At 42.7% G+C, this 27,102-nt stretch overlaps 2 protein-coding genes and 1 long non-coding RNA gene across 7 annotated transcripts; all 3 read left to right on the top strand.

The window, feature by feature from the left end:
- Positions 1-327: 327 nt before the first annotated feature.
- lrrc20 (leucine rich repeat containing 20) lies at positions 328-8,802 on the top strand. Of its 5 annotated transcripts, none has more exons than XM_052502005.1 (5): positions 328-374; positions 1,435-1,527; positions 3,459-3,608; positions 5,036-5,203; positions 8,520-8,698. In XM_052502005.1, the coding sequence occupies exons 2-5, from the start codon at positions 1,458-1,460 to the stop codon at positions 8,657-8,659; spliced, it is 528 nt and encodes a 175-aa protein (XP_052357965.1). In that variant the 5' UTR covers positions 328-374; positions 1,435-1,457; the 3' UTR covers positions 8,660-8,698. The 5 variants fall into 5 exon arrangements, with proteins under 5 accessions (XP_052357965.1, XP_052357963.1, XP_052357962.1 ...); XM_052502003.1 differs by lacking the exon at positions 328-374 and adding an exon at positions 612-930; XM_052502002.1 differs by lacking the exon at positions 328-374 and adding an exon at positions 968-1,026 and having other exon boundaries at positions 8,520-8,802.
- LOC127918782 (uncharacterized) lies at positions 8,801-10,887 on the top strand. Its single transcript, XR_008100788.1, has 4 exons — positions 8,801-8,822; positions 9,469-9,500; positions 9,834-10,785; positions 10,840-10,887. It is a non-coding gene; the product is annotated as an uncharacterized LOC127918782 (long non-coding RNA).
- An 809-nt stretch (positions 10,888-11,696) lies between these two features.
- Positions 11,697-23,949, top strand: LOC118377893 (inorganic pyrophosphatase-like). The gene is made up of 11 exons (XM_052502001.1): positions 11,697-11,950; positions 13,097-13,161; positions 13,350-13,403; positions 13,653-13,778; positions 19,585-19,671; positions 20,058-20,184; positions 20,508-20,635; positions 22,095-22,180; positions 23,193-23,262; positions 23,375-23,414; positions 23,598-23,949. The coding sequence occupies exons 1-11, from the start codon at positions 11,719-11,721 to the stop codon at positions 23,618-23,620; spliced, it is 1,038 nt and encodes a 345-aa protein (XP_052357961.1). The 5' UTR covers positions 11,697-11,718; the 3' UTR covers positions 23,621-23,949.
- Positions 23,950-27,102: the final 3,153 nt, after the last annotated feature.

Raw genomic sequence — 27,102 nt, 5'->3', positions numbered from 1 at the left:
TAAATGTCCCAAAAGTTCAGGAATATAAATACTTGTTCCTCACTATAAATAGCCTACTTCTCAAGAACTATATTGGATATTAAGTACAAGGTAATAACTCATGTGTAACTGGTGAGAACGTGCAACAAGGACAATTGGGGGAAAAAAGTCCATTCACTAACGGCATCTTCTGGCCTCATTCACCTGGCATCCTATTCACCATGATTGATTTAATGTTGAATGAATAGAAAGTACGTTTCAATACGTGCCCATTGTCTTCACGTCCATTGACAAAGCAAAAAATAGTTGACCAATCAGGGTTTTTCCAGAATAGTGGCTGCGGCAGGACAACTCTGTCATTACACAGCGGGCTAAGTCCTAACCAGGATCATAAGGTAGGTCAAACTCTGAACTTCCATTTTTATACTGTTATAACTCAACAATCAGTTGACCTAGTCGTATATGTGCTATTAGTGCTGAGACACTACACTGTGATGACACAACTTGATACAACCTAACACCCATTACAGACTGATATTTATACAGATCAATCCTGCGTAAGACATGGGCAGAATTTAAATCTGTAGTCCTTCGCAGTCATCTCTCTGAAACTTCCTTGTGCGCCTATGACTCTCGTCAATACGGTAGCTTGTACTGTAGAAGCAATATAACTATTGATGGCAACAAGAGGCTAAAATAGTGTCTTTAAACTCAAATTGCGTACAAAAACAAACCATTTTGAAGTATTTGTGACAGATTTTAACAATAATGTCAGAACAGGTCATCTGAAAAGTGCATCGATCGACTTTAGCCCAGTGTATCCTCTTTGGTTAAAAATAGTCTCTCGCCAAATTTGACGGTGGTTGTTTGAAAAGGAATGGATTTGATTGGACGGAGCCTTGAACTGACTTGCTAACATTTTCAGCTGTCAACCACAGTTAAAGTTTAAGGGTAGGTTGATCCACCTCCCGTCATACACTATATGCTGATTCTATTGTACAATATATTATACAGATCTCCACCCGGACGTCGTTTGTGGAATTATGAGTAGGCTACATTGGAAAGCTAGCAATTTAGCTATAACTACGAATTAAGCTCGCTTTAATAGCTAACTAACTGTTGTATCTCGCCTATAACTTGACGTGGGGCAGGTGATCAGGTTATTCATGTGGTTTTGTGTGAACTTTGTGAAGAGGACAATGTTGCAGCAATGGCTGACATTGAACAAGATGCATTGTTACATTCTAATTGACACAAAATTGCAACTAGCAATCTTGTATGCATGACCTGGTAACATGTTAAAAATAGCTAATTACCAAATTGCATGAAAAAACAACAACCATGTTAATTTACCTGATGAATTAATAATATTTTAATATGCCAAAGAAAATTCACTTGAAAATGCCTGGTTAAAATGTGAAGTATTACACCGACCTCTCCCCATCTCTACCCCAGGTGAGATTCGTAGACCTAGTATAATGGCAGAGGCTGTGGCCAATGTTGCCCGGAGGGTCAATGCAACCGTGGAGGAAGAGAAAGATACTCTGGGTAAGTTCATTCAATCCTTTCATTTAATTCATGTCTTCGTTATTATTCTACAATGTAGAAAATAGTAATAAAATACACCTCCTCCTTCAAGGGTTTTTCTTTATTTTTTTAAAACTATTTTCTACATTATAGAATAATAGTGAAGACATCAAAACTATGAAATAACACATATGGAATCATGTAGCAACCAAAGAAGTGTTAAACAAATTCAAAATATATTTTAGATTTTAGTTTCTTCAAGTAGCCAACCTTTGCCTTGATGACAGCTTTGCACACTCTTGGCGTTCTCTCAACCATCTTCATGAGGAATGCTTGTTTAACACTTTTTTTGGTTACTACATCATTCCATATGTGTTATTTCATAGTTTTGATGTCTTAACTATTATTCTACAATGTAGAAAATAGTACAAATAAAGAAAAACCATTGAAGGAGTAGGTGTGTCCAAACTTTTGACTGGTACGGTATATTATTATTTTTTGTCTAATTTTCATTGTCGGTCATAAAAGACTGTAAAAACACCAGTAAATCAGCTCCAAGTGATTTTAATCGAAGAAATCTGTCCCCAATTATTCCAACGCATAGCAGAAAGACACGTGATCGTATACAAATGTAAGCAAGGTTTGTAAGGATTATGTTTTATTTATTTTACAAGGCAAGTCAGTTAAGAACAAATTCTTATTTTCAATGACTGCCTAGGAACAGTGTGTTAACTGCATGTTCAGGGGCAGAACGACAGATTTGTACCTTGTCAGCTCTGGGATTTGAACTTGCAACCTTCCGGTTACAAGCCTAACGCTCTAACCACTAGGCTACCCTAGTCAAACATTATATCTGTTTAGGCTTCTTGCAGTCAATTTGCAGTCTACAAATGATTTGTAATCATGTTCCGGCCCCCCCGACCATCCACTCCAGGAGAAATCAGCCTGCAGTTGAATGTAGTTGATGATCCCTGATCTACAAGTATATCCAGGTTGTTGAGTCTTACTACTTTCGGCCAGCAGATGGCAGTAATGTGTTACCTAAAGCTCTCTCCTTCCAGGATGATATTATGTTGTCCTCTCAGCCTGACTAGTTCTAGAACTTAATTGCATATTTGACATAAGAACCAGAGGGTTGCAGTGGCGTTAGATTTGAGCAAGGTATGACTGTGTCACGCCCTGACCTGAGTATTCTTTGTTTTCTTCATATATTTTGGATAGGTCAGGGTGTGACGAGGGTAGTATGTGTGTTTTTGTCTCAGCCAGGGTTTTTGTAGGTTTATGGGGTTGTTTACGTTCTAGGGTCTTATATGTCTATGGTTGCCTAGAGTGGTTCTCAATTAGAGGCAGCTGTTTACCGTTGTCTCTGATTGGGAACCATATTTAGGCAGCCATATTCCTTGGGTTATTTTGTGGGTTATCGTCTATGTGATGTTGCGTGTTGACAGCGCTCAGTGTTGACAGCGCTCAGTGTTGACAGCGCTCAGTGTTGACAGCGCTCAGTGTTGATAGCGCTCAGTGTTGATAGCGCTCAGTGTTGACAGCGCTCAGTGTTGACAGCGCTCAGTGTTGACAGCGCTCAGTGTTGATAGCGCTCAGTGTTGATAGCGCTCAGTGTTGATAGAGGTCACGGTTGTTTAGTGGTCTTTCGTCTTACATTAAAAGTATGTCTTCACATCACGCTGCGCTTTGGTCTCCTCACTACGACGATCGGGACAGACTGTAAAGTTTATTTTGAAATAACCTCTTTCAATATAATACTAATCTTCTTCAGCTCTAAGCCATGCTTTCTCATATATGCATCCCAAATGGCACCCTATTCCCTATGTAGTACACTACTTTTGAACAGAGCCCTATGGGCCCTGGTCAAAAGTAGTGCACTAAATAGGGAATAGGGTGCCATTTGGGATGTAACCATGGCCACTCCTAATTGTTATCCTTTATTTCTTTAGATCTGTCAAACTGCAAACTGATCAGTTTCCCAGACGGCGTATTCAGGGTCCTCAACAGCGTTGCAGAGAAGATACACATCGTCACGTTGGCTGACAATGAGATGAAGGGAGTTACAAGCAAATTTTTCAAAACCTTCACTCAATTGAGAGGTAGCTATGCATGCGTACTCTCCCCCCTAACTTAACATGTTTTAGTGGAGGGGCCTTTTATATAACACTATCACAAGTTATCAGATTGATAGCTTTAAAGCCTTTATCTTTAAGGTAGCACACATCTTTGCATAGCAGCCTAACAGTAGCCTGGGGCCAGTATAGCAGCCTAACAGTAGCCTGGGGCCAGTATAGCAGCCTAACACTAGCCTGGGGCCAGTATAGCAGCCTAACACTAGCCTGGGGCCAGTATAGCAGCCTAACACTAGCCTGGGGCCAGTATAGCAGCCTAACACTAGCCTGGGGCCAGTATAGCAGCCTAACACTAACACTAGCCTGGGGCCAGTATAGCAGCCTAACACTAGCCTGGGGCCAGTATAGCAGCCTAACAGTAGCCTGGGGCCAGCATAGCAGCCTAACACTAGCCTGGGGCCAGCATAGCAGCCTAATAGTAGCCTGGGGCCAGCATAGCAGCCTAACACTAGCCTGGGGCCAGTATAGCAGCCTAACAGTAGCCTGGGGCCAGTATAGCAGCCTAACACTAGCCTGGGGCCAGCATAGCAGCCTAACAGTAGCCTGGGGCCAGCATAGCAGCCTAACACTAGCCTGGGGCCAGTATAGCAGCCTAACACTAGCCTGGGGCCAGCATAGCAGCCTAACAGTAGCCTTGGGGCCAGCATAGCAGCCTAACAGTAGCCTGGGGCCAGCATAGCAGCCTAACAGTAGCCTGGGGCCAGCATAGCAGCCTAACAGTAGCCTGGGGCCAGCATAGCAGCCTAACAGTAGCCTGGGGCCAGCATAGCAGCCTAACAGTAGCCTGGGGCCAGCATAGCAGCCTAACAGTAGCCTTGGGGCCACCATAGCAGCCTAACAGTAGCCTTGGGGCCAGCATAGCAGCCTAATAGTAGCCTGGGGCCAGCATAGCAGCCTAACAGTAGCCTGGGGCCAGCATAGCAGCCTAACAGTAGCCTGGGGCCAGCATAGCGGCCTAACAGTAGCCTGGGGCCAGCATAGCAGCCTAACAGTAGCCTGGGGCCAGCATAGCAGCCTAACAGTAGCCTGGGGCCAGCCGAGCAGCCTAACAGTAGCCTTGGGGCCAGCATAGCAGCCTAACAGTAGCCTGGGGCCAGCATAGTAGCCTAACAGTGGCCATCATGGCAGCCTAACAGTGGCCAGCATAGTAGCCTAACAGTAGCCTGGGGCCAGCATAGTAGCCTGGGGCCAGCATAGCAGCCTAACAGTAGTCAGCACCTTATGGAATTGTCATTGGCTTGGCAATGACAGAATGGAAATAGGCAAGAGCACAAACAGATCTGGGACCAGGTTAGCCTAGTACACCAATATTTGACTGAATGTGTTGAATCTGTGCAAGGAATATTCAGGTATGTTAGCTGGTGATTTAGCGATAATTTCCTATATATTTTCAGAACTGGACTTGCACGGCAATGTGATCACTAAACTGCCAGATGTAGTTGGGGAGCTGGAACATCTGACCAGCATCAACTTGGCCAACAACAAGTTGTCTGTCTTCCCCGAGAGACTGACGCAGATCCAGTCTCTGGAAAGAATCAACCTGGAAGGGAATGACATCACTGGTAAGATGGAGTCAGTGCTGCGTTCCCATTCTCTACCCTTCTTCCGAGGATTTAAATGCATTAGATTAGTGTTAGAATTGGATGGAGGAAGTTAATACCATTAGATTGGTGTTAGAATTGGATGGAGGAAGTTAATGCCATTAGATTGGTGTTAGAATTGGATGGAGGAAGTTAATACCATTAGATTGGTGTTAGAATTGGATGGAGGAAGTTAATACCATTAGATTGGTGTTAGAATTGACTGGAGGAAGTTAATACCATTAGATTGGTGTTAGAATTGACTGGAGGAAGTTAATACCATTAGATTGGTGTTAGAATTGACTGGAGGAAGTTAATACCATTAGATTGGTGTTAGAATTGGATGGAGGAAGTTAATACCATTAGATTGGTGTTAGAATTGACTGGAGGAAGTTAATACCATTAGATTGGTGTTAGAATTGGATGGAGGAAGTTAATACCATTAGATTGGTGTTAGAATTGACTGGAGGAAGTTAATACCATTAGATTGGTGTTAGAATTGACTGGAGGAAGTTAATACCATTAGATTGGTGTTAGAATTGACAGGAGGGAGTTAATACCATTAGATTGGTGTTAGAATTGACTGGAGGAAGTTAATACCATTAGATTGGTGTTAGAATTGGATGGAGGAAGTTAATACCATTAGATTGGTGTTAGAATCGGCTGGAGGAAGTTAATACCATTAGATTGGTGTTAGAATTGACTGGAGGAAGTTAATACCATTAGATTGGTGTTAGAATTGACTGGAGGAAGTTAATACCATTAGATTGGTGTTAGAATTGGATGGAGGAAGTTAATACCATTAGATTGGTGTTAGAATCGGCTGGAGGAAGTTAATACCATTATATTGGTGTTAGAATTGACTGGAGGAAGTTAATACCATTAGATTGGTGTTAGAATCGGCTGGAGGAAGTTAATACCATTAGATTGGTGTTAGAATTGACTGGAGGAAGTTAATACCATTAGATTGGTGTTAGAATTGACTGGAGGAAGTTAATACCATTAGATTGGTGTTAGAATCGGCTGGAGGAAGTTAATACCATTAGATTGGTGTTAGAATTGGATGGAGGAAGTTAATACCATTAGATTGGTGTTAGAATTGACAGGAGGAAGTTAATACCATTAGATTGGTGTTAGAATTGACTGGAGGAAGTTAATACCATTAGATTGGTGTTAGAATTGGATGGAGGAAGTTAATACCATTAGATTGGTGTTAGAATTGACTGGAGGAAGTTAATACCATTAGATTGGTGTTAGAATTGATTGGAGGAAGTTAATACCATTAGATTGGTGTTAGAATCGGCTGGAGGAAGTTAATACCATTAGATTGGTGTTAGAATCGGCTGGAGGAAGTTAATACCATTAGATTGGTGTTAGAATCGGCTGGAGGAAGTTAATACCATTAGATTGGTGTTAGAATCGACTGGAGGAAGTTAATACCATTAGATTGGTGTTAGAATTGACTGGAGGAAGTTAATACCATTAGATTGGTGTTAGAATTGACTGGAGGAAGTTAATACCATTAGATTGGTGTTAGAATCGGCTGGAGGAAGTTAATACCATTAGATTGGTGTTAGAATCGACTGGAGGAAGATAATACCATTAGATTGGTGTTAGAATTGACTGGAGGAAGTTAATACCATTAGATTGGTGTTAGAATCGACTGGAGGAAGTTAATACCATTAGATTGGTGTTAGAATCGGCTGGAGGAAGTTAATACCATTAGTTTAAATCCGATGGAGGAAGTTAATACCATTAGATGGTGAGAAGTGGAGAAGTTAATACCATTGGAGAATCAGGAACCAGCCATTAGATGGTGTTAGTCTCTGGAGAACATTCCATTGGCTCTTTCTCAAATGTCAAAAAAAAAATACCATTAGTGTCTTCTCCTGACTGTCTCCCACAGACGTCCCCATGGAAGAGTTAAGGCCATTCAGCTTGGTGTGTCAACCTGGAAGTCAAACCCTTTTGGACAACAACTTGTTAACTGCCATTCAACAAGATTGGTGTTAAACCTTGACTGAAATTCAAACTACAACAGACAACTAAGAGCTTGTCTTCTTAGAAGATGGAGGAGTTTATCCACACCTTGGTGTTAGAATTGATTGGAGGAAGTTAATACCATTAGATTGGTGTTAGAATCGGCTGGAGGAAGTTAATACCATTAGATTGGTGTTAGAGGAAGTTAATACCATAGTACAATTGAGGAAGTTAATACCATTAGATTGGTGTTAGAATTCAATTGGAGGAAGTTAATACCTCTATTTCATAACAGTTTTCCCCCATCAGATTGGTGTAATGGAACTATCTAACTTGAGGACTCCAGACCAGAACTCCATTAGATTGGTGTTAGAATCGACTCCAGACCAGAACCATTAGCCTTCTGTTAGAATTGCTGGAGGAAGTTAATACCATTACTGAAAGTCCATTTGAGTTGGTGTTAGTTCAGAGATGACTAGATTGGTGTTTACACTTTTGCGGAAGTTAGATGCACCATTAGATTGGTGTTAGAATCAGTGTTTTCATCTGGAGGAAGTTATACCATTAGATTGGTGTTAGAATCCTGGAGGAAGTTAATCCATTAGATTGGTGAGATGCTGGAGGAAGATCCCTCCTTAGTTGGTGTTAGGACAACTAAAGTTAATCCATTAGATTGGTGTTAGATGACTGTCCCTCCTTGTAGAGGTGGAAACTAAATAATACCATTAATTGGTGTTAGATGCTGTCCGAAGTTAATACCTTAGTGGTGTTAGAGGACAACTAAATTAATACCATTAGATTGGTGTTAGATGCTGTCCCTCCATTAGTGGTGTTAGAACAACTAAATCAATCCATTAGATTGGTGTTAGATGCTGTCCCTCCTTGTGGTGTTAGAACAACTGGAAATTAATACCATTAATTGGTGTTAGATCGGCTGGAGGAAGTTAATACCATTAGATTGGTGTTAGATGCTGTCCCTCACTGGAGGAAGTTAATACCATTAGAGATGTTGAATCCCTCCTTGTGTGGTGACAACTAAAAGTTAATCCATTAGATTGGTGTTAGATGCTGTCTGGAGGAAGTTAATACCATTAGATTGGGACAACCAAATCAATCCATTAGTTGGTGTTAGAATCACTGGAGGAAGTTACCCATTTTGGTGCTTCACATGCGAGGACTGTTTAATCCGTTAGAAAACAAAGAATAAATATTTTTATTCAAACCAGCCATTTGATCTTTTAGTCTCTTGTGAACATTCATTGGCTCTTTCTCAAATGTCAAAAAAAAAAAAAGTGTCTTCTCCTCATGTCTCCCACAGACGTCCCCATGGAAGAGTTGCAGGCCATGTCAGCTCTGAAGTGTGTCAACCTGAAGTCAAACCCTTTGGACAACAACTTGTTAACTGCCATTCAACAATTCCCTCAAACCTTTGAAATTCAAACTACAACAGACAACTAAGAGCTTGTCTTCTTCTAAGATGGACAGTTTATCCCCACCAGATAGGTAGATAATGCTGTGCCTAGACTTTTTAATAGTGCAATTAAGACTCAGAGTTATCTGTTTTCTAGAGCATAACATTTTTCCCCCATCATGTTTGCTGTTTTCAGAGCATGAATACCAGGTTAGAACTCTGAGGCCTTCAGACCAGAACATGAGGCCTCTCCAGACCAGAACTCAGACCAGAACTCATGAGGACCAGGTTATCTGTTTTGCCAGTACTGAAAGTCCATTTGATCTGTTCAGAGATGACTAGATGTTGCTGTTTATCTGTTTTGCAGGTAGCATGAGAGTGCCAGGCTATTACCTAGTACATAGTCATTATTAACAATGGGCCTCAGTGTTTTCATCATCAAAGGAATGCATTAAATGCTACCAGGTTTTTATCTGTTTTCAACCTATCATCCAGGTTAGAGATGCTGTCCCTCCTTCAGAGCATGAATCAATCCAGGTTGGAGAGATCTGTTTTGTGTAGAGCATGAATCAATCCTAATTGGAGAGATGCTGTTTCCTTGTGTAGAGCATGAATCAATCCAGGTTATCCCTCCTTTTCAGGCAACTAAATCAATATTATTATCTGTTTTGTGTAGAGGACATGAATCAATCCAGGTTATGCTGTCCCTCCTTTGTAGAGGACAACTAAATCAATTATTATGCTGTTTTGTGTAGAGGACAACTAAATCAATCCAATTGGAGAGATGCTATCTGTTTTACAGGACATAAATAATCCAGGTTATGCTATCCCTGTTTTCAGAGGACATAAATACCAGGTTATTATCTGTTTTCAGAGCATGAATACCAGGTTATTATCTGTTTTCAGAGCATGAATCAATCAGGAGAGATGCTGTTTTCAGAGCATGAAGACCAAATTATCTGTTTTCAGACCCACATTGAAGACCAGGTTATCTGTTTTCATTTAGCAAAGAATAAATAGGTTATTCTGTTTTGAGCATGAAGACCAGGTTATCTGTTTTCAAATGAGCATGAATATAGGTTATTATCTGTTTTCAGGGCATGAAATGTAAATGGGTTTATCTTTTAAGTTTTCAGAGCATGAAGACCAGGTTAAATATCTGTTTTCAGAGCATGATCGCCCACCAGATAGGTTATAACTGTTTTAGAGCATGAAGACCAGGTTATCTGTTTTCAGAGCATGAATACCAGGTTATTATCTGTTTTCAGAGCATGAAGACCAGGTTATCTGTTTTCAGAGCATGAAGACCAGGTTATCTGTTTTCAGAGCATGAATACCAGGTTATTATCTGTTTTCAGAGCATGAAGACCAGGTTATTATCTGTTTTCAGAGCATGAATACCAGGTTATTATCTGTTTTCAGAGCATGAAGACCAGGTTATTATCTGTTTTCAGAGCATGAAGACCAGGTTATTATCTGTTTTCAGAGCATGAAGACCAGGTTATTATCTGTTTTCAGAGCATGAAGACCAGGTTATTATCTGTTTTCAGAGCATGAAGACCAGGTTATTATCTGTTTTCAGAGCATGAATACCAGGTTATTATCTGTTTTCAGAGCATGAATAAGTGTATGATATTTATTTTATTTGCATTTGCAGTCTGTAAGATTGCCCTAAAGCACCATGGGTCTCTGGTCAAAAGCAGTGCACTATTTAGGGAATAGGGTGCCATTTGGGACCTATACAGGTGGTGAAAGGTCATGCCATGGACATAAGACATAAGCATGGTCTTAATTGGTCGAACTCTAACCACCAGTCAGCTCCATCGGTTTCTGTTGGAATGAAGAGGGACTCAAAAAGCCCTGACATTTAGGCCAGCTGACGCTGTTATATTGTATATCTACTACATTATGGAGGGAACTGGTGTCACGTTCTGACCTTAGTTCTTTTATTTATGTCTTTGTTTTAGTATGGTCAGGGCGTGAGTTGGGTGGGTTGTCTATGTTCCTTTTTCTATGTTTTAGGATTTCTGTGTTTGGCCTGGTATGGTTCTCAATCAGAGGCAGCTGTCAATCGTTGTCCCTGATCGAGAACCATACTTAGGTAGCCTGGTTGTCCCTGACTGAGAACCATACTTAGGTAGCCTGGTTGTCCCTGACTGAGAACCATACTTAGGTAGCCTGTTTGTCCCTGGTTGCCTGTTTGTCCCTGATTGAGAACCATACTTAGGTAGCCTGGTTTCACTTTTGAGTTGTGTGTGATTGTTTTCTGTGTTGTCCCTGACTGAGAACCAGACATGACTGTTTTGTGAACCATCTTAGGCAGCCTGGTTGTCCAGACATGACTGTGTTGTGTCTACACCAGACATGACTGTGTTGTGTCTACACCAGACATGACTGTGTTGTGTCTACATCAGACAGGACTGTGTTGTGTCTACACCAGACAGGACTGTGTTGTGTCTACACCAGACAGGACTGTGTTGTGTCTACACCAGACATGACTGTGTTGTGTCTACACCAGACAGGACTGTGTTGTGTCTACCACCAGACAGGACTGTGTTGTGTCTACACCAGACAGGACTGTGTTGTGTCTACACCAGACAGGACTGTTTCGTTCATTCTTCGTTGTTGTTTTGTTTAGTGTTCTTATGATAATAAATGATCAATATGGACACTTACCACGCTGCATTTTGGTCCTCCTCTCCTTCCACCAACAACGGCCGTTACAACTGGGCATCAAAACACATACCAAGCAAGGACAGTAATGTGTTGTATTTAGACTAGCCTCTGATCTAGTTGTCTTATACAGCAGTAGGGATCAGGGACTTACAAAGAAGTGGTAGGACTCTACAGCAGAGAGATTAGGTTAGGCTACCAAGGACCAATTATAGCTTTCTCAAAGTCTAAATTCACCCGCGTACTGTGCTATATTTAACTGTGCAGTTATTGTAACATTGAAGGTAGTTCCTTGTTCACCGACTAACACAGAGCCTTATAGACTTGCCCCCCTTCTGTTGTCACACAGACACACACACACAGACACGCACAGACACACAGATCAAGCCTGACGTCACCAACCCCTGCGTTGCCATGGCCATAAGAGGAGCACATGCCTCCTGCTCACACTCTCCTTCACACTCCTACCAACGGTCTTAACCTACTAGTTAACCTGCATGACGAGGCGATGGGCTTCCCATTGTCTACTCCTACAGGCAGTACAGGAAGTACGCCCACTAGCAGCAGTACCAAGAAGCAGACTGAACAAAATAAGGCAGTAGACATGAGCTTCACCATCGAGGAGAGGGGCAAGCCCAACACACTGGACTACAGGGTGTTCTTCAGTGAGTAACCAGCTCTTTCAATACATCACTATATAGTTTGGTAATGAACTAGCTTAGTGGTGGTAGCTACACAGCTTGACATGTACACACTACAGTATGGCTCTCATGCTACAGTATAGGCATCTACAGTATGTCTCTCATGCTACAGTATAGGCATCTACAGTATGTCTCTCATGCTACAGTATAGGCATCTACAGTATGTCTCATGCTACAGTATAGGCATCTACAGTATGTCTCTCATGCTACAGTATAGGGATCTACAATAGGCATCTACAGTATGTCTCTCATGCTACAGTATAGGGATCTACAGTATGTCTCTCATGCTACAGTATAGGGATCTACAGTAAGTCTCATGCTACAATATAGACATCTACAGTATCTCTCATGCTACAGTATAGGCATCTACAGTATGTCTCTCATGCTACAGTATAGGCATCTACAGTATGTCTCTCATGCTACAGTATAGGCATCTACAGTATGTCTCATGCTACAATATAGGCATCTACAGTATGTCTCTCATGCTACAGTATAGGGATCTACAGTATGTCTCTCATGCTACAGTATAGGGATCTACAGTATGTCTCTCATGCTACAGTATAGGCATCTACAGTATGTCTCATGCTACAGTATAGGCATCTACAGTATGTCTCTCATGCTACAGTATAGGCATCTACAGTATGTCTCATGCTACAGTATAGGCATCTACAGTATGTCTCTCATGCTACAGTATAGGGATCTACAGTATGTCTCTCATGCTACAGTATAGGGATCTACAGTATGTCTCTCATGCTACAGTATAGGGATCTACAGTATGTCTCTCATGCTACAGTATAGGGATCTACAGTATGTCTCTCATGCTACAGTATAGGCATCTACAGTATGTCTCTCATGCTACAGTATAGGCATCTACAGTATGTCTCTCATGCTACAGTATAGGGATCTACAATAGGCATCTACAGTATGTCTCTCATGCTACAGTATAGGCATCTACAGTATGTCTGTATGTGAGTTGAGGAGTTCCATGTTGGCGTAAGTCCCCCAACGTTACTGTTCATTAATAATCAGGTCGTTTGAAGTTACTGCAATGCATTAGTACAGTAGAATGTTTCTGATATACTGTGCAATCATCACTGTCTCTCTACACAGGAAATACTGAGGGAAAATACATCTCTCCATTCCATGACATACCAATGTATGCAGATGAAGCTCAGGTGTGTGTGTGTGTGTGTGTGTGTGTGTGTGTGTGTGTGTGTGTGTGTGTGTGTGTGTGTGTGTGTGTGTGTGTGTGTGTGTGTGTGTGTGTGTGTGTGTGTGTGTGATTAATCAACAATCATTATTTAATTGTGTTTTTCAACATAAATGTGGTGATATCTGAAACATTGGTTATTTCCTCCAACAGAACATCTTCCATGCTGTTGTTGAGGTACCCAGATGGACCAATGCAAAGATGGAGGTTTGTTTCACTACTTGTCTTGTGGTCGTATGATCCTTTGTTAGCCTCTGTGTACGACACCTTGAAAGAAGCTCTGCTGAGACAGAGGTGAAGTTCTCGCTCCTCTCCAATTAGAATGAGCAGTATGGTTTTATGCTTACTATTTATTCAGTATTCTATTGCAAACGCATAGTAAACAGGTACAGAGGCATCCGTCACTTAATATCTCCGTTCGTTGGATTCAGGTGAATGTTGTATTGTTTTCCTCAGATTGCCACCAAAGATCCTCTAAATCCATTGAAGCAAGACATCAAGAAGGGGAACCTCCGTTATGTGGCCAACGTGTTTCCACACAAAGGATACATCTGGAACTATGGGCAAGTTAACATCTGGCAAGTTAACCAGGAGTGGAATATCTCCCTCAGGCAAGCCATCCCCTCAGGCAAGTTAAAGGGGTGGACCATCTCCTCAGGCAAGTTAAAGGGGTGGACCATCTCCCTCAGGCAAGTTAAAGGGGTGGACCATCTCCCTCAGGCAAGTTAAAGGGGTGGACCAAGGCAAGTTAAAGTGGTGGAACATCTCCCTCAGGCAAGTTAAAGGGGTGGACTACCTCCCTCAGGCAAGTTAAAGGGGTGGACCATCTCCCTCAGGCAAGTTAAAGGGGTGGACCATCTCCCTCAGGCAAGTTAAAGGGGTGGACCATCTCCCTCAGGCAAGTTAAAGGGTGGGCCATCTCCCTCAAAGTTAAAGGGGTGGACCATCTCCCTCAGGCAAGTTAAAGGGGTGGACTACCTCCCCTCAGGCAAGTTAAAGGGGTGGACCATCTCCCTCAGGCAAGTTAAAGGGTGGACCATCTCCCTCAGGCAAGTTAAAGGGTGGACCATCTCCCTCAGGCAAGTTAAAGGGGTGGACCATCTCCCTCAGGCAAGTTAAATCTCCCTCAGGGGGGGTGGACCATCTCCCTCAGGCAAGTTAACCAGGAGTGGAACATCTCCCTCAGGCAAGTTAACCAGGAGTGGAATATCTCCCTCAGGCAAGTTAAAGGGGTGGACCATCTCCCTCAGGCAAGTTAAAGGGGTGGACCATCTCCCTCAGGCAAGTTAAAGGGGTGGACCATCTCCCTCAGGCAAGTTAAAGGGGTGGACCATCTCCCTCAGGCAAGTTAAAGGGGTGGACCATCTCCCTCAGGCAAGTTAAAGGGGTGGAACATCTCCCTCAGGCAAGTTAAAGGGGTGGACCATCTCCCTCAGGCAAGTTAAAGGGGTGGACCATCTCCCTCAGGCAAGTTAACCAGGGGTGGAATATCTCCCTCAAAGGGGTGGACCATCTCCCTCAGGCAAGTTAAAGGGGTGGACCATCTCCCTCAGGCAAGTTAACCAGGGGTGGACCATCTCCCTCAGGCACCAGGAGTGGAACATCTCCCTCTGGCAAGTTAGGGGTGGACCATCTCCCTCAGGCAAGTTAAAGGGGTGGACCATCTCCCTCAGGCAAGTTAAAGGGGTGGACCATCTCCCTCAGGCAAGTTAAAGGGGTGGACCATCTCCCTCAGGCAGGCCATCTCCCTCAGGCATTAAAGGGGTGGACCATCTCCCTCAGGCAAGTTAAAGGGGTGGACCATCTCCCTCAGGCAAGTTAAAGGGGTGGACCATCTCCCTCAGGCAAGTTAAAGGGGTGGACCATCTCCCTCAGGCAAGTTAAAGGGGTGGACCATCTCCTCAGGCAAGTTAAAGGGGTGGACCATCTCCCTCAGGCAAGTTAAAGGGGTGGACCATCTCCTCCCTCAGGCAAGTTAAAGGGGTGGACCATCTCCCTCAGGCAAGTTAACCAGGGTGGAACATCTCCCTCAGGCAAGTTAAAGGGGTGGACTATCTCCCTCAGGCAAGTTAAAGGGTGGACCATCTCCCTCAGGCAAGTTAAAGGGGTGGACCATCTCCCTCAGGCAAGTTAAAGGGGTGGACTATCTCCCTCAGGCAAGTTAAAGGGGTGGACCATCTCCTCAGGCAAGTTAAAGGGGTGGACCATCTCCCTCAGGCAAGTTAAAGGGGTGGACCATCTCCCTCAGGCAAGTTAAAGGGGTGGACCATCTCCCCAGGCAAGTTAAAGGGGTGGACTACCTCCCTCAGGCAAGTTAAAGGGGTGGACCATCTCCTCAGGCAAGTTAAAGGGGTGGACCATCTCCCTCAGGCAAGTTAAAGGGGTGGACCATCTCCCTCAGGCAAGTTAAAGGGTGGACCATCTCCCTCAGGCAAGTTAAGGGGTGGACCATCTCCCTCAGGCAAGATAAAGGGGTGGACTAAGGCAAGGGGTGGAACATCTCCCTCAGGCAAGTTAAAGGGGTGGACCATCTCTCCCTCAGGCAAGTTAAAGGGGTGGACCATCTCCCCTCAGGCAAGTTAAAGGGGTGGACCATCTCCCTCAGGCAAGTTAAAGGGGGTGGACCATCTCTCTCAGGCAAGTTAAAGGGGTGGACCATCTCCCTCAGGCAAGTTAAAGGGGTGGACCATCTCCCTCAAGTTAAAGGGGTGGACCATCTCCCTCAGGCAAGTTAAAGGGGTGGACCATCTCCCTCAGGCAAGTTAAAGGGGTGGACCATCTCCCTCAGGCAAGTTAAAGGGGTGGACCATCTCCCTCAGGCAAGTTAAAGGGGTGGACCATCTCCCTCAGGCAAGTTAACCAGGGTGGACCATCTCCCTGGAAAGGGGTGGGCCATCTCCCTCAGGCAAGTTAAAGGGGTGGACCATCTCCCTCAGGGTGGACCATCTCCCTCAGGCAAGTTAAAGGGGTGGACCATCTCCCTCAGGCAAGTTAAAGGGGTGGACCATCTCCCCTCAGGCAAGGGGTGGACCATCTCCCTCAGGCAAGATAAAGTTAAAAAGGGGTGGACCATCTCCCTCAGGCAAGTTAAAGGGGTGGAACACCTCCTCAGGCAAGTTAAAGGGGTGGACCATCTCCCTCAGGCAAGTTAAAGGGGTGGACCATCTCCCTCAGGCAAGATAAAGGGTGGACTACCTCCCTCAGGCAAGTTAAAGGGGTGGACCATCTCCCTCAGGCAAGTTAAAGGGGTGGACAAGTTAAAGGGGTGGACCATCTCCCTCAGGCAAGTGGACCATCTCCCTCAGGCAAGTTAAAGATCTCCCTCATTAAAGGGGTGGACCATCTCCCTCAGGCAAGTTAAAGGGGTGGAACATCTCCCTCAGGCAAGTTAAAGGGGTGGACCATCTCCCTCAGGCAAGTTAAAGGGGTGGACCATCAGGCAATTAAATGATCTCCCTCAAGCATCTAAGGGGTGGACCATCTCCCTCAGGCAAGTTAAAGGGGTGGACCATCTCCCTCAGGCAAGTTAAAGGGGTGGACCATCTCCCTCAGAAGTTAAAGGGGTGAATCTCCCTCAGGCATTAAAGGGGTGGACCATCTCCCTCAGGCAAGTTAAAGGGGTGGACCATCTCCCTCAGGCAAGTTAAAGGGGTTTATGAATGATTTGGACCATCTCCCTCAGAAGCATCTATAACAGGGGTGGACCATCTATTAATGATTTCCCTGAAGCATCTAAAGGGGTGGACCATCTGAAGCATCTAAAGGGGGACCATTATGAATGATTTCTGAAGCATCTATAAAGGGGTTCTCCCTCAGGCAAGTTAAAGGGGTGGACCATCTCCCTCAGAAGTAAAGGGGTGGACCATCTCCCTCAGGCAAGTTAAAGGGGTGGACCATCTCCCTCAATGATTTATGAAGCATCTATAGGGGTTCTCCCCTCATGAATGATTTAACCAGGAAGCATCTCCCTATAGGGGGCAAGTTAAAGGGTGAATGATTTGGACCATCTCCCTCAGGCAAGCATCTTAAAGGGGTGGACCATCTCCCTCAGGGTTCTATGGGGTGGACCATCTCCCTCATGAAAGGGGTGGACCATTCCCTCAGGCAAGTTAAAGGGGTGGACCATCTCCCTCAGGCAAGTTAAAGGGGTGGACCATCTCCCTCATGAATCTCCCTCAGATTTATGGCAAATTAAAGGGGTGGACATCTCCCTATAAAGGGTTTCCCTCATGAATGATTTAAAGGGGTGGAAGCATTTATAGGGGTGGACCATCTAGGCAAGAATGATTTATGAAGCATTAAAGGGGTGGACTATAGGGGGGGTTTATGAATGATTTAAGTGAAGCATCTCCCTCATAGGGGTGGACCATCTCCCTCAGGCAAGTTAAAGGGGTGGACCATCTCCCTCAGGCAAGTTAAAGGGGTGAATGATTTCCCTCAGGCATGAAGCATCTATAGGGGGACCATTTATGAATGATTTATGAAGGCAAGTCAGTTAAGAACATTTTATAGGGGTTTATGAATGATTTATGAAGCATCTATAGGGGTTTATCTCCCTCAGAATGATTTATGAAGCATCTCCCTCAGGCAAGTAGGGACCATCTCCCTCAGGCAAGTTAAAGGGGTGGACCATCTTATTAAAGGGGTTTATGAATGATTTATCTCCCTCAGAAGCATCTATAGGGGTGGACTATTATGAATGATTTATCTCCCTCAGAAGCATCTCCCTCATAGGGGTTTATGAATGATTTATGAAGCATTTATAGGGGTTTATGACCATGATTAACAGGGGTGGATGAAGCCATCTAGGCAAGTTAAAGGGGTGGAACATTTATGAAGCATTATAGGGGTTTATGAATGATTTATGAAGCATCTATAGGGGTTTATGAATGATTTATGAAGCATCTTATTAGGGGTTTATGAATGATTTATGAAGCATCTATTTATGAAGCATCTATAGGGGTTTATGAATGATTTATGAAGCATCTATAGGGGTTTATGAATGATTTCTGAAGCATCTATAGGGGTTTATGAATGATTTCTGAAGCATCTATAGGGGTTTATGAATGATTTATGAAGCATCTATAGGGGTTTATGAATGATTTATGAAGCATTTATAGGGGTTTATGAATGATTTATGAAGCATCTATAGGGGTTTATGAATGATTTATGAAGCATCTATAGGGGTTTATGAATGATTTATGAAGCATCTATAGGGGTTTATGAATGATTTATGAAGCATCTATAGGGGTTTATGAATGATTTATGAAGCATCTATAGGGGTTTATGAATGATTTATGAAGCATCTATAGGGGTTTATGAATGATTTATGAAGCATCTATAGGGGTTTATGAATGATTTATGAAGCATCTATAGGGGTTTATGAATGATTTATGAAGCATCTATAGGGGTTTATGAATGATTTATGAAGCATTTATAGGGGTTTATGAATGATTTATGAAGCATCTATAGGGGTTTATGAATGATTTATGAAGCATCTATAGGGGTTTATGAATGATTTATGAAGCATCTATAGGGGTTTATGAATGATTTATGAAGCATCTATAGGGGTTTATGAATGATTTCTGAAGCATCTATAGGGGTTATGAATGATTTATGAAGCATCTATAGGGGTTATGAATGATTTATGAAGCATCTATAGGGGTTATGAATTATTTATGAAGCATCTATAGGGGCTATGAATGATTTCTGAAGCATCTATAGGGGTTATGAATTATTTATGAAGCATCTATATGGGTTATGAATGATTTCTGAAGCATCTATAGGGGTTTATGAATGATTTATTGAGCATCTATAGGGGTTATGAATGATTTATGAAGCATCTATAGGGGTTATGAATGATTTATGAAGCATCTATAGGGGTTATGAATGATTTATGAAGCATCTATAGGGGTTATGAATGATTTCTGAAGCATCTATAGGGGTTATGAATGATTTATGAAGCATCTATAGGGGTTATGAATGATTTATGAAGCATCTATAGGGGTTATGAATGATTTATGAAGCATCTATAGGGGTTATGAATGATTTCTGAAGCATCTATAGGGGTTATGAATGATTTATTGAGCATCTATAGGGGTTTATGAATGATTTATTGAGCATCTATAGGGGTTTATGAATGATTTATTGAGCATCTATAGGGGTTTATGAATGATTTATTGAGCATCTATAGGGGTTTATGAATGATTTATTGAGCATCTATAGGGGTTTATGAATGATTTATTGAGCATCTATAGGGGTTTATGAATGATTTATTGAGCATCTATAGGGGTTATGAATGTTCTATAATGCCTTTTATAAGTTGTGGTTTATTTAAAATAGAACCAGGTTATCAATCACTGTTCTCCCATCTTTATTTATTTCTCAGACATGGGAGGACCCAGGCCATAAAGACGCAGATACAGGATGCTGTGGTGACAATGACCCTATTGACATCTGTGACATAGGATACAAGGTACTGCACTACAACTTTATTGAATGGAGGAAACCTTCTGTTGTTACTCAGTGTGTGTTTTCTGCTTGTCTAAGGAACATGGTTGTGTGAATGTACTGTCTCCATTCATAGTCTTCTAATTTAAATGTTGTCAATCTCATTCTCTTTTTCTCTCTCTCTTTCTCGCTCTCTCTTTCTCTCTTTCTCTCTCGCTCTTTCTCTCTCGCTCTTTCTCTCTCTGGCTCTCTTTCTCTCTCGCTCTTTCTCTCTCTTTCTCTTTCTTTCTCCTTCTCTCTCTTTCTCCTTCTCTCTTCTCTCTTTCTCTCTTTCTCTTCCTCTCTCTCTTTCTCTCTCTCTCCTTCTACTTCTTCTTCATCTCCTCATCTCCCTCTCGTTGTGATTTTGAGGTGTGCTCTCGTGGAGAGGTGATTAAAGTCAAGGTGTTGGGCACTCTGGCTCTGATCGACGAAGGAGAAACAGACTGGAAAGTCATTGTCATCAACATGGAGGATCCAGAGGCCAACAACTTTAACAGTATGAGGACATCTAATACATATTCAGAATGTATTGGGATTTATATAGCGCTTTTTAGAGGCCCTTCAATAGACTAGCATCCTGTCCAGAATGATGTACTTATACGTCAAGCTGCCTCCCGCTACAGAAACAGGAGCCGGTGTCAGTATGTAGTGAGTTGATGGGCCATTCTGACTTGGACAAGGTTACTTACTTTCTTTCAGAGACCTGAAGACGCTGAATGTCTGTCTGATATCTGATCAACAGTTACACAGTAGTGGGTGTTTTTAAATGTGTTTGTGGCTAACCATGGAATACACATCTTCTTCTTGTTATCAATGCAGATATTGATGACGTAAGAAGACTCAAGCCTGGGTATCTGGAAGCTACATTTGAGTGGTTCAAAAAATATAAAGTTCCCGATGGAAAACCTGAGAACCAGTTTGCATTTAACGGAGAGTTCAAGGACAGGGTAAAAATACAGTTTTCACCTGTTTGTTCTGCACAGAAGGCCAACAAGAGCAAAGCCCAATAGCAAGACATTGATATTGACGTCAGTTACTATTGGATTCTTCCTCTAAATCAGGGATGTCAAACATATGGCCCGCAGGCCGAAAGGGGGTCCAATCCGGCTCGCGAGGGGGTCCAATCCAGCCCACGGCTGGTATGAGTAAAATAAACGTGTAGGATAACTAACTCAATATACTTTAAAATGACTCAAACCGAATAGAAACTGTGTAGTAGTGATAATAATCCCCCAAATGAAAACTAGACAGTCAGGAAGCCTGGGAAACTAGACAGTCAGGAAGCCTGGGAAACTAGACAGTCAGGAAGCCTGGGAAACTAGACAGTCAGGAAGCATGGGAAACTAGACAGTCAGGAAGCATGGGAAACTAGACAGTCAGGAAGCATGGGAAACTAGACAGTCAGGAAGCATGGGAAACTAGACAGTCAGGAAGCATGGGAAACTAGACAGTCAGGAAGCATGGGAAACTAGACAGTCAGGAAGCATGGGAAACTAGACTGTCAGGAAGCATGGGAAACTAGACTGTCAGGAAGCATGGGAAACTAGACAGTCAGGAAGCATGGGAAACTAGACAGTCAGGAAGCATGGGAAACTAGACAGTCAGGAAGCATGGGAAACTAGACAGTCAGGAAGCATGGGAAACTAGACAGTCAGGAAGCATGGGAAACTAGACAGTCAGCATGGGAAACTAGACAGTCAGGAAGCATGGGAAACTAGACAGTCAGGAAGCATGGAGAACTAGACAGGAAGCATGGGAAACTAGACAGTCAGCATGGGAAACTAGACAGTCAGGAAGCATGGAGAACTAGACAGTCAGCATGGGAAACTAGACAGTGAGGAATCATGGGAGACTAGACAGTCAGGAAACATGGGAGATTCCTCACTATGGTTAGAGTAACATGGAAATACAACCGGTTTTCAGTGCGGCTCTCCGGACAAAAAAACAATGCTTTGACATCCCTGCTCTAAATCAATTATAGGACAGGTGGCAGAGTAGCCTAGTGGATAGAGCGTTGGACTAGTAACCGGAAGGTTGCCAGTTCAAATCCCGAACTGACAAGGTACAAATCTGTCGTTCTGCCCCTGAACAGGCAGTTAAACCAGGGTTATCATTGTAAATAACAATTTGTTCTTAACTTAAATACTTAAATAAAGGTTAAAAAACAAATGTATACACACAATAGAATAAGACAGTGTATTGCAATCTAAGTACACATTGTCACTCTGGTACATATCAAGGGTGGAATTCAATTCCCATAGTGCACTACTTTTGATGGTCAAAAGAAGTGCACTATAAAGAGACTAGGGTGCCATTTGGCACACAACGTACGTTCTGCTCAGTACAGAGAGTAGTATAGTGGAGGTGTATGCAGAGTTTTATTTTCTTATTTGACATGCCCCCCAGGACTTTGCTCTTAAGACAGTCAAGGAAACTCATGAGTTTTGGAAGGCGCTGATCTCCAAAAAGACCAACGCTGGAGAACTGAACTGGTGAGACTGAGATATAGATTTACAATCTCTGTGTAATATGGCCGTCTGTTAAATAGGCTGTCAGTGATGCGGATGCATTGCTACGAAGACAAGTAACAATTAACAACGATAAAGCAATATAAGACGGTTTAGTTCAGTCAATGGCTTGTTTTTACTAAAATAGTTCTATTTGTGTTTTTACAGAGTCTTCTCAACTAAAACAGTTCTATTTGTGTTTTTACAGAGTCTTCTCAACTAAAACAGTTCTATTTGTGTTTTTACAGTCTTCTCAACTAAAACAGTTATATTTGTGTTTTTACAGAGTCTTCTCAACTAAAACTGTTCTATTTGTGTTTTTACAGAGTCTTCTCAACTAAAACTGTTCTATTTGTGTTTTTACAGAGTCTTCTCAACTAAAACTGTTCTATTTGTGTTTTTACAGAGTCTTCTCAACTAAAACTGTTCTATTTGTGTTTTTACAGAGTCTTCTCAACTAAAACAGTTCTATTTGTGTTTTTACAGAGTCTTCTCAACTAAAACAGTTATATTTGTGTTTTTACAGAGTCTTTTCAACTAAAACAGTTATATTTGTGTTTTTACAGAGTCTTTTCAACTAAAACAGTTATATTTGTGTTTTTACAGAGTCTTTTCAACTAAAACAGTTCTATTTGTGTTTTTACAGAGTCTTCTCAACTAAAACAGTTCTATTTGTGTTTTTACAGAGTCTTCTCAACTAAAACAGTTCTATTTGTGTTTTTACAGAGTCTTCTCAACTAAAACAGTTGTATTTGTGTTTTTACAGAGTATTCTCAAACTAAAACAGTTATATTTGTGTTTTTACAGAGTCTTTTCAACTAAAACAGTTCTATTTGTGTTTTTACAGAGTCTTCTCAACTAAAACAGTTCTATTTGTGTTTGTACAGAGTCTTCTCAACTAAAACAGTTCTATTTGTGTTTTTACAGAGTCTTCTCAACTAAAACAGTTGTATTTGTGTTTTTCTCCCTTGTTCTGTTTCTTGGAACACTGATCCAGTACCAACACCTGTGTCACAGACAGTCCATTCTGCTGTTCCACTACTGATGCCAAGGCTGTTGTTGATGCTGTGAGTTCCTTTCACTTATCCTACTATTTGGCTTATCCTACTAAACCTGCTTAGCAGTAATATTAATGTGTGCTTGATAAGTAATATTGATAATAATGATATTGTCTTGTAGGCATGTGTTTTTGGCCCTGAAGACCCTATTCCAAGTGCAGGTGTGTATTTCTTTTGTTAGTTAATTACATTGGTATGTGCTTTGACGTGAAATTAATCTTATTTAAATTCAATACACCTGTGATTTATTTACAAAATATCTCTATACGTTATCTATATATCTATATATTCAACTTTATTGGATTTCACACTTACAATGGAACATTTTTTACTTATTTTCTCAGTTGACAAATGGTTCTATGTCTAAGTGAACTGAAAGAAGAGCCTTCAGATTGGACCAAAATGCTTTCTCACCTGAACAGAAGGATATACTTGAAAATGACAGAAAACGTGTGTAGTATAATTAGTTTCCCATTTTTAGTATGAATTGTGATTGATGCTTGTCCTCTTAACATGACAAGTACTCAACCAAGGAAGCCTGTTCTTTATGTTTATTATATTTCTCAAATGTGTAACTATATGACCTTTATAGTCCGTCTAAACCTCTGCACTTTACCGTGTCTTGCATCATGTTGTTTGATACTGAAATAGGAAAATTGTCATAAATCTTCAAATAAATACCATCACATCCCCCTCCTCCGGTTCTGAACACAGTCTTTACTCGTATCTAGTGGTCCTGTATCACCACATCCCCCTCCTCCGGTTCTGAACACGGTCTTTACTCGTATCTAGTGGTCCTGTATCACCACATCCCCCTCCTCTGGTTCTGAACACGGTCTTTACTCGTATCTAGTGGTCCTGTATCACCACATCCCCCTCCTCCGGTTCTGAACACAGTCTTTACTCGTATCTAGTGGTCCTGTATCACCACATCCCCCTCCTCCGGTCTGAACACAGTCTTTACTCGTATCTAGTGGTCCTGTATCACCACATCCCCCTCCTCCGGTTCTGAACACTGTCTTTACTCGTATCTAGTGGTCCTGTATCACCACATCCCCTCCTCCGGTTCTGAACACAGTCTTTACTCGTATCTAGTGGTCCTGTATCACCACATCCCCCTCCTCTGGTTCTGAACACGGTCTTTACTCGTATCTAGTGGTCCTGTATCACCACATCCCCCTCCTCCGGTTCTGAACACAGTCTTTACTCGTATCTAGTGGTCCTGTATCACCACATCCCCCTCCTCCGGTTCTGAACACTGTCTTTACTCGTATCTAGTGGTCCTGTATCACCACATCCCCCTCCTCCGGTTCTGAACACAGTCTTTACTCATCTAGTGGTCCTGTATCACCACATCCCCCTCCTCCGTTTCTGAACACAGTCTTTACTCGTATCTAGTGGTCCTGTATCACCACATCCCCTCCTCCGGTTCTGAACACTGTCTTTACTCGTATCTAGTGGTCCTGTATCACCACATCCCCCTCCTCCGGTTCTGAACACAGTCTTTACTCGTATCTAGTGGTCCTGTATCACCACATCCCCCTCCTCTGGTTCTGAACACGGTCTTTACTCGTATCTAGTGGTCCTGTATCACCACATCCCCCTCCTCCGGTTCTGAACACAGTCTTTACTCGTATCTAGTGGTCCTGTATCACCACATCCCCCTCCTTTGGTTCTGAACACGTCTTTACTCGTATCTAGTGGTCCTGTATCACCACATCCCCCTCCTCTGGTTCTGAACACGGTCTTTACTCGTATCTAGTGGTCCTGTATCACCACATCCCCCTCCTCTGGTTCTGAACACAGTCTTTACTCGTATCTAGTGGTCCTGTATCACCACATCCCCCTCCTCTGGTTCTGAACACGGTCTTTACTCGTATCTAGTGGTCCTGTATCACCACATCCCCCTCCTCCGGTTCTGAACACTGTCTTTACTCGTATCTAGTGGTCCTGTATCACCACATCCCCCCTCCTCCGGTTCTGAACACTGTCTTTACTCGTATCTAGTGGTCCTGTATCACCACATCCCCCTCCTCTGGTTCTGAACACTGTCTTTACTCGTATCTAGTGGTCCTGTATCACCACATCCCCCTCCTCCGGTTCTGAACACAGTCTTTACTCGTATCTAGTGGTCCTGTATCACCACATCCCCCTCCTCCGGTTCTGAACACTGTCTTTACTCGTATCTAGTGGTCCTGTATCACCACATCCCCCTCCTCCGGTTCTGAACACTGTCTTTACTCGTATCTAGTGGTCCTGTATCACCACATCCCCTCCTCCGGTTCTGAACACAGTCTTTACTCGTATCTAGTGGTCCTGTATCACCACATCCCCCTCCTCCGGTTCTGAACACTGTCTTTACTCGTATCTAGTGGTCCTGTATCACCACATCCCCTCCTCTGGTTCTGAACACTGTCTTTACTCGTATCTAGTGGTCCTGTATCACCACATCCCCCTCCTCCGGTTCTGAACACAGTCTTTACTCGTATCTAGTGGTCCTGTATCACCACATCCCCCTCCTCCGGTTCTGAACACTGTCTTTACTCGTATCTAGTGGTCCTGTATCACCACATCCCCTCCTCCGGTTCTGAACACTGTCTTTACTCGTATCTAGTGGTCCTGTATCACCACATCCCCTCCTCCGGTTCTGAACACAGTCTTTACTCGTATCTAGTGGTCCTGTATCACCACATCCCCTCCTCCGGTTCTGAACACTGTCTTTACTCGTATCTAGTGGTCCTGTATCACCACATCCCCCTCCTCCGGTTCTGAACACGGTCTTTACTCGTATCTAGTGGTCCTGTATCACCACATCCCCTCCTCCGGTTCTGAACACAGTCTTTACTCGTATCTAGTGGTCCTGTATCACCACATCCCCTCCTCCGGTTCTGAACACTGTCTTTACTCGTATCTAGTGGTCCTGTATCACCACATCCCCTCCTCTGGTTCTGAACACGGTCTTTACTCGTATCTAGTGGTCCTGTATCACCACATCCCCCTCCTCCGGTTCTGAACACAGTCTTTACTCGTATCTAGTGGTCCTGTATCACAACACAAGCCTTATAGCAGACAGAAGAAAAGCTGTTTAAACAGGTGTGTTGAATAAAATCAGTTTCCTTGAAGTTGACTCTTACCCGGAAATCACACCGTGAAAAGAACTGCTGAAGAATCATTCCATCCAACACTCCTCCACTGCCAAGAGGAAACGATGGGAGCTAGTAGATGCAATGTCTAAATATAATGCCTATGATATAATGCAGAGGATCTGAGGTATTTTATGGGAAAGGTAGGTGAAAGGTGAATGCCATAAACCCTATTTATTTGTACCCCATTATTTTTATTTCTGCTTTGCACATTATTCCACTGAAAATCTACCATTCCACTATTCTACTTGCTATATTGTATTTACTTCGCCACCATGGCCTCATCTCACCTCATTTGCTCACATTGTATATAGACTTATCTTTCTTTCTACTGTATTATTGACTGTATGTTTGTTTTAGTCCATGTGTAACTCTGTGTTGTTGTATGTGTCTAACTGCTTTGCTTTATCTTGGCCAGGTCGCAATTGTAAATGAGAACTTGTTCTCAACTTGCCTACCTGGTTAAATAAAGGTGAAATTAAATAAATAAATACAAAAAATGCAATATACTCCCGCACAGCAGGCGGCGGAAGTTCCCGAAGTCACGTCGAAGAACAATACAATCAGCTGTTCGTTGATCGAATCCGCAAAAACAATCTGACCAAAGCTGTCATTGTCGACAGGGACAGGTAAGCTTTTGGCAGCTTTATTACAAATATTCAGTCATTTATATAGTTACATAAGGTTACGTGTGTTCCGTCATACA

The sequence above is a fragment of the Oncorhynchus keta genome, unplaced genomic scaffold (assembly GCF_023373465.1).
Source record: "Oncorhynchus keta strain PuntledgeMale-10-30-2019 unplaced genomic scaffold, Oket_V2 Un_contig_1482_pilon_pilon, whole genome shotgun sequence".
Taxonomy (NCBI): domain Eukaryota; kingdom Metazoa; phylum Chordata; class Actinopteri; order Salmoniformes; family Salmonidae; genus Oncorhynchus; species Oncorhynchus keta.
Note: the sequence above shows the minus strand (reverse complement) of the source record. Positions and strands in the feature narration are given on the sequence as shown.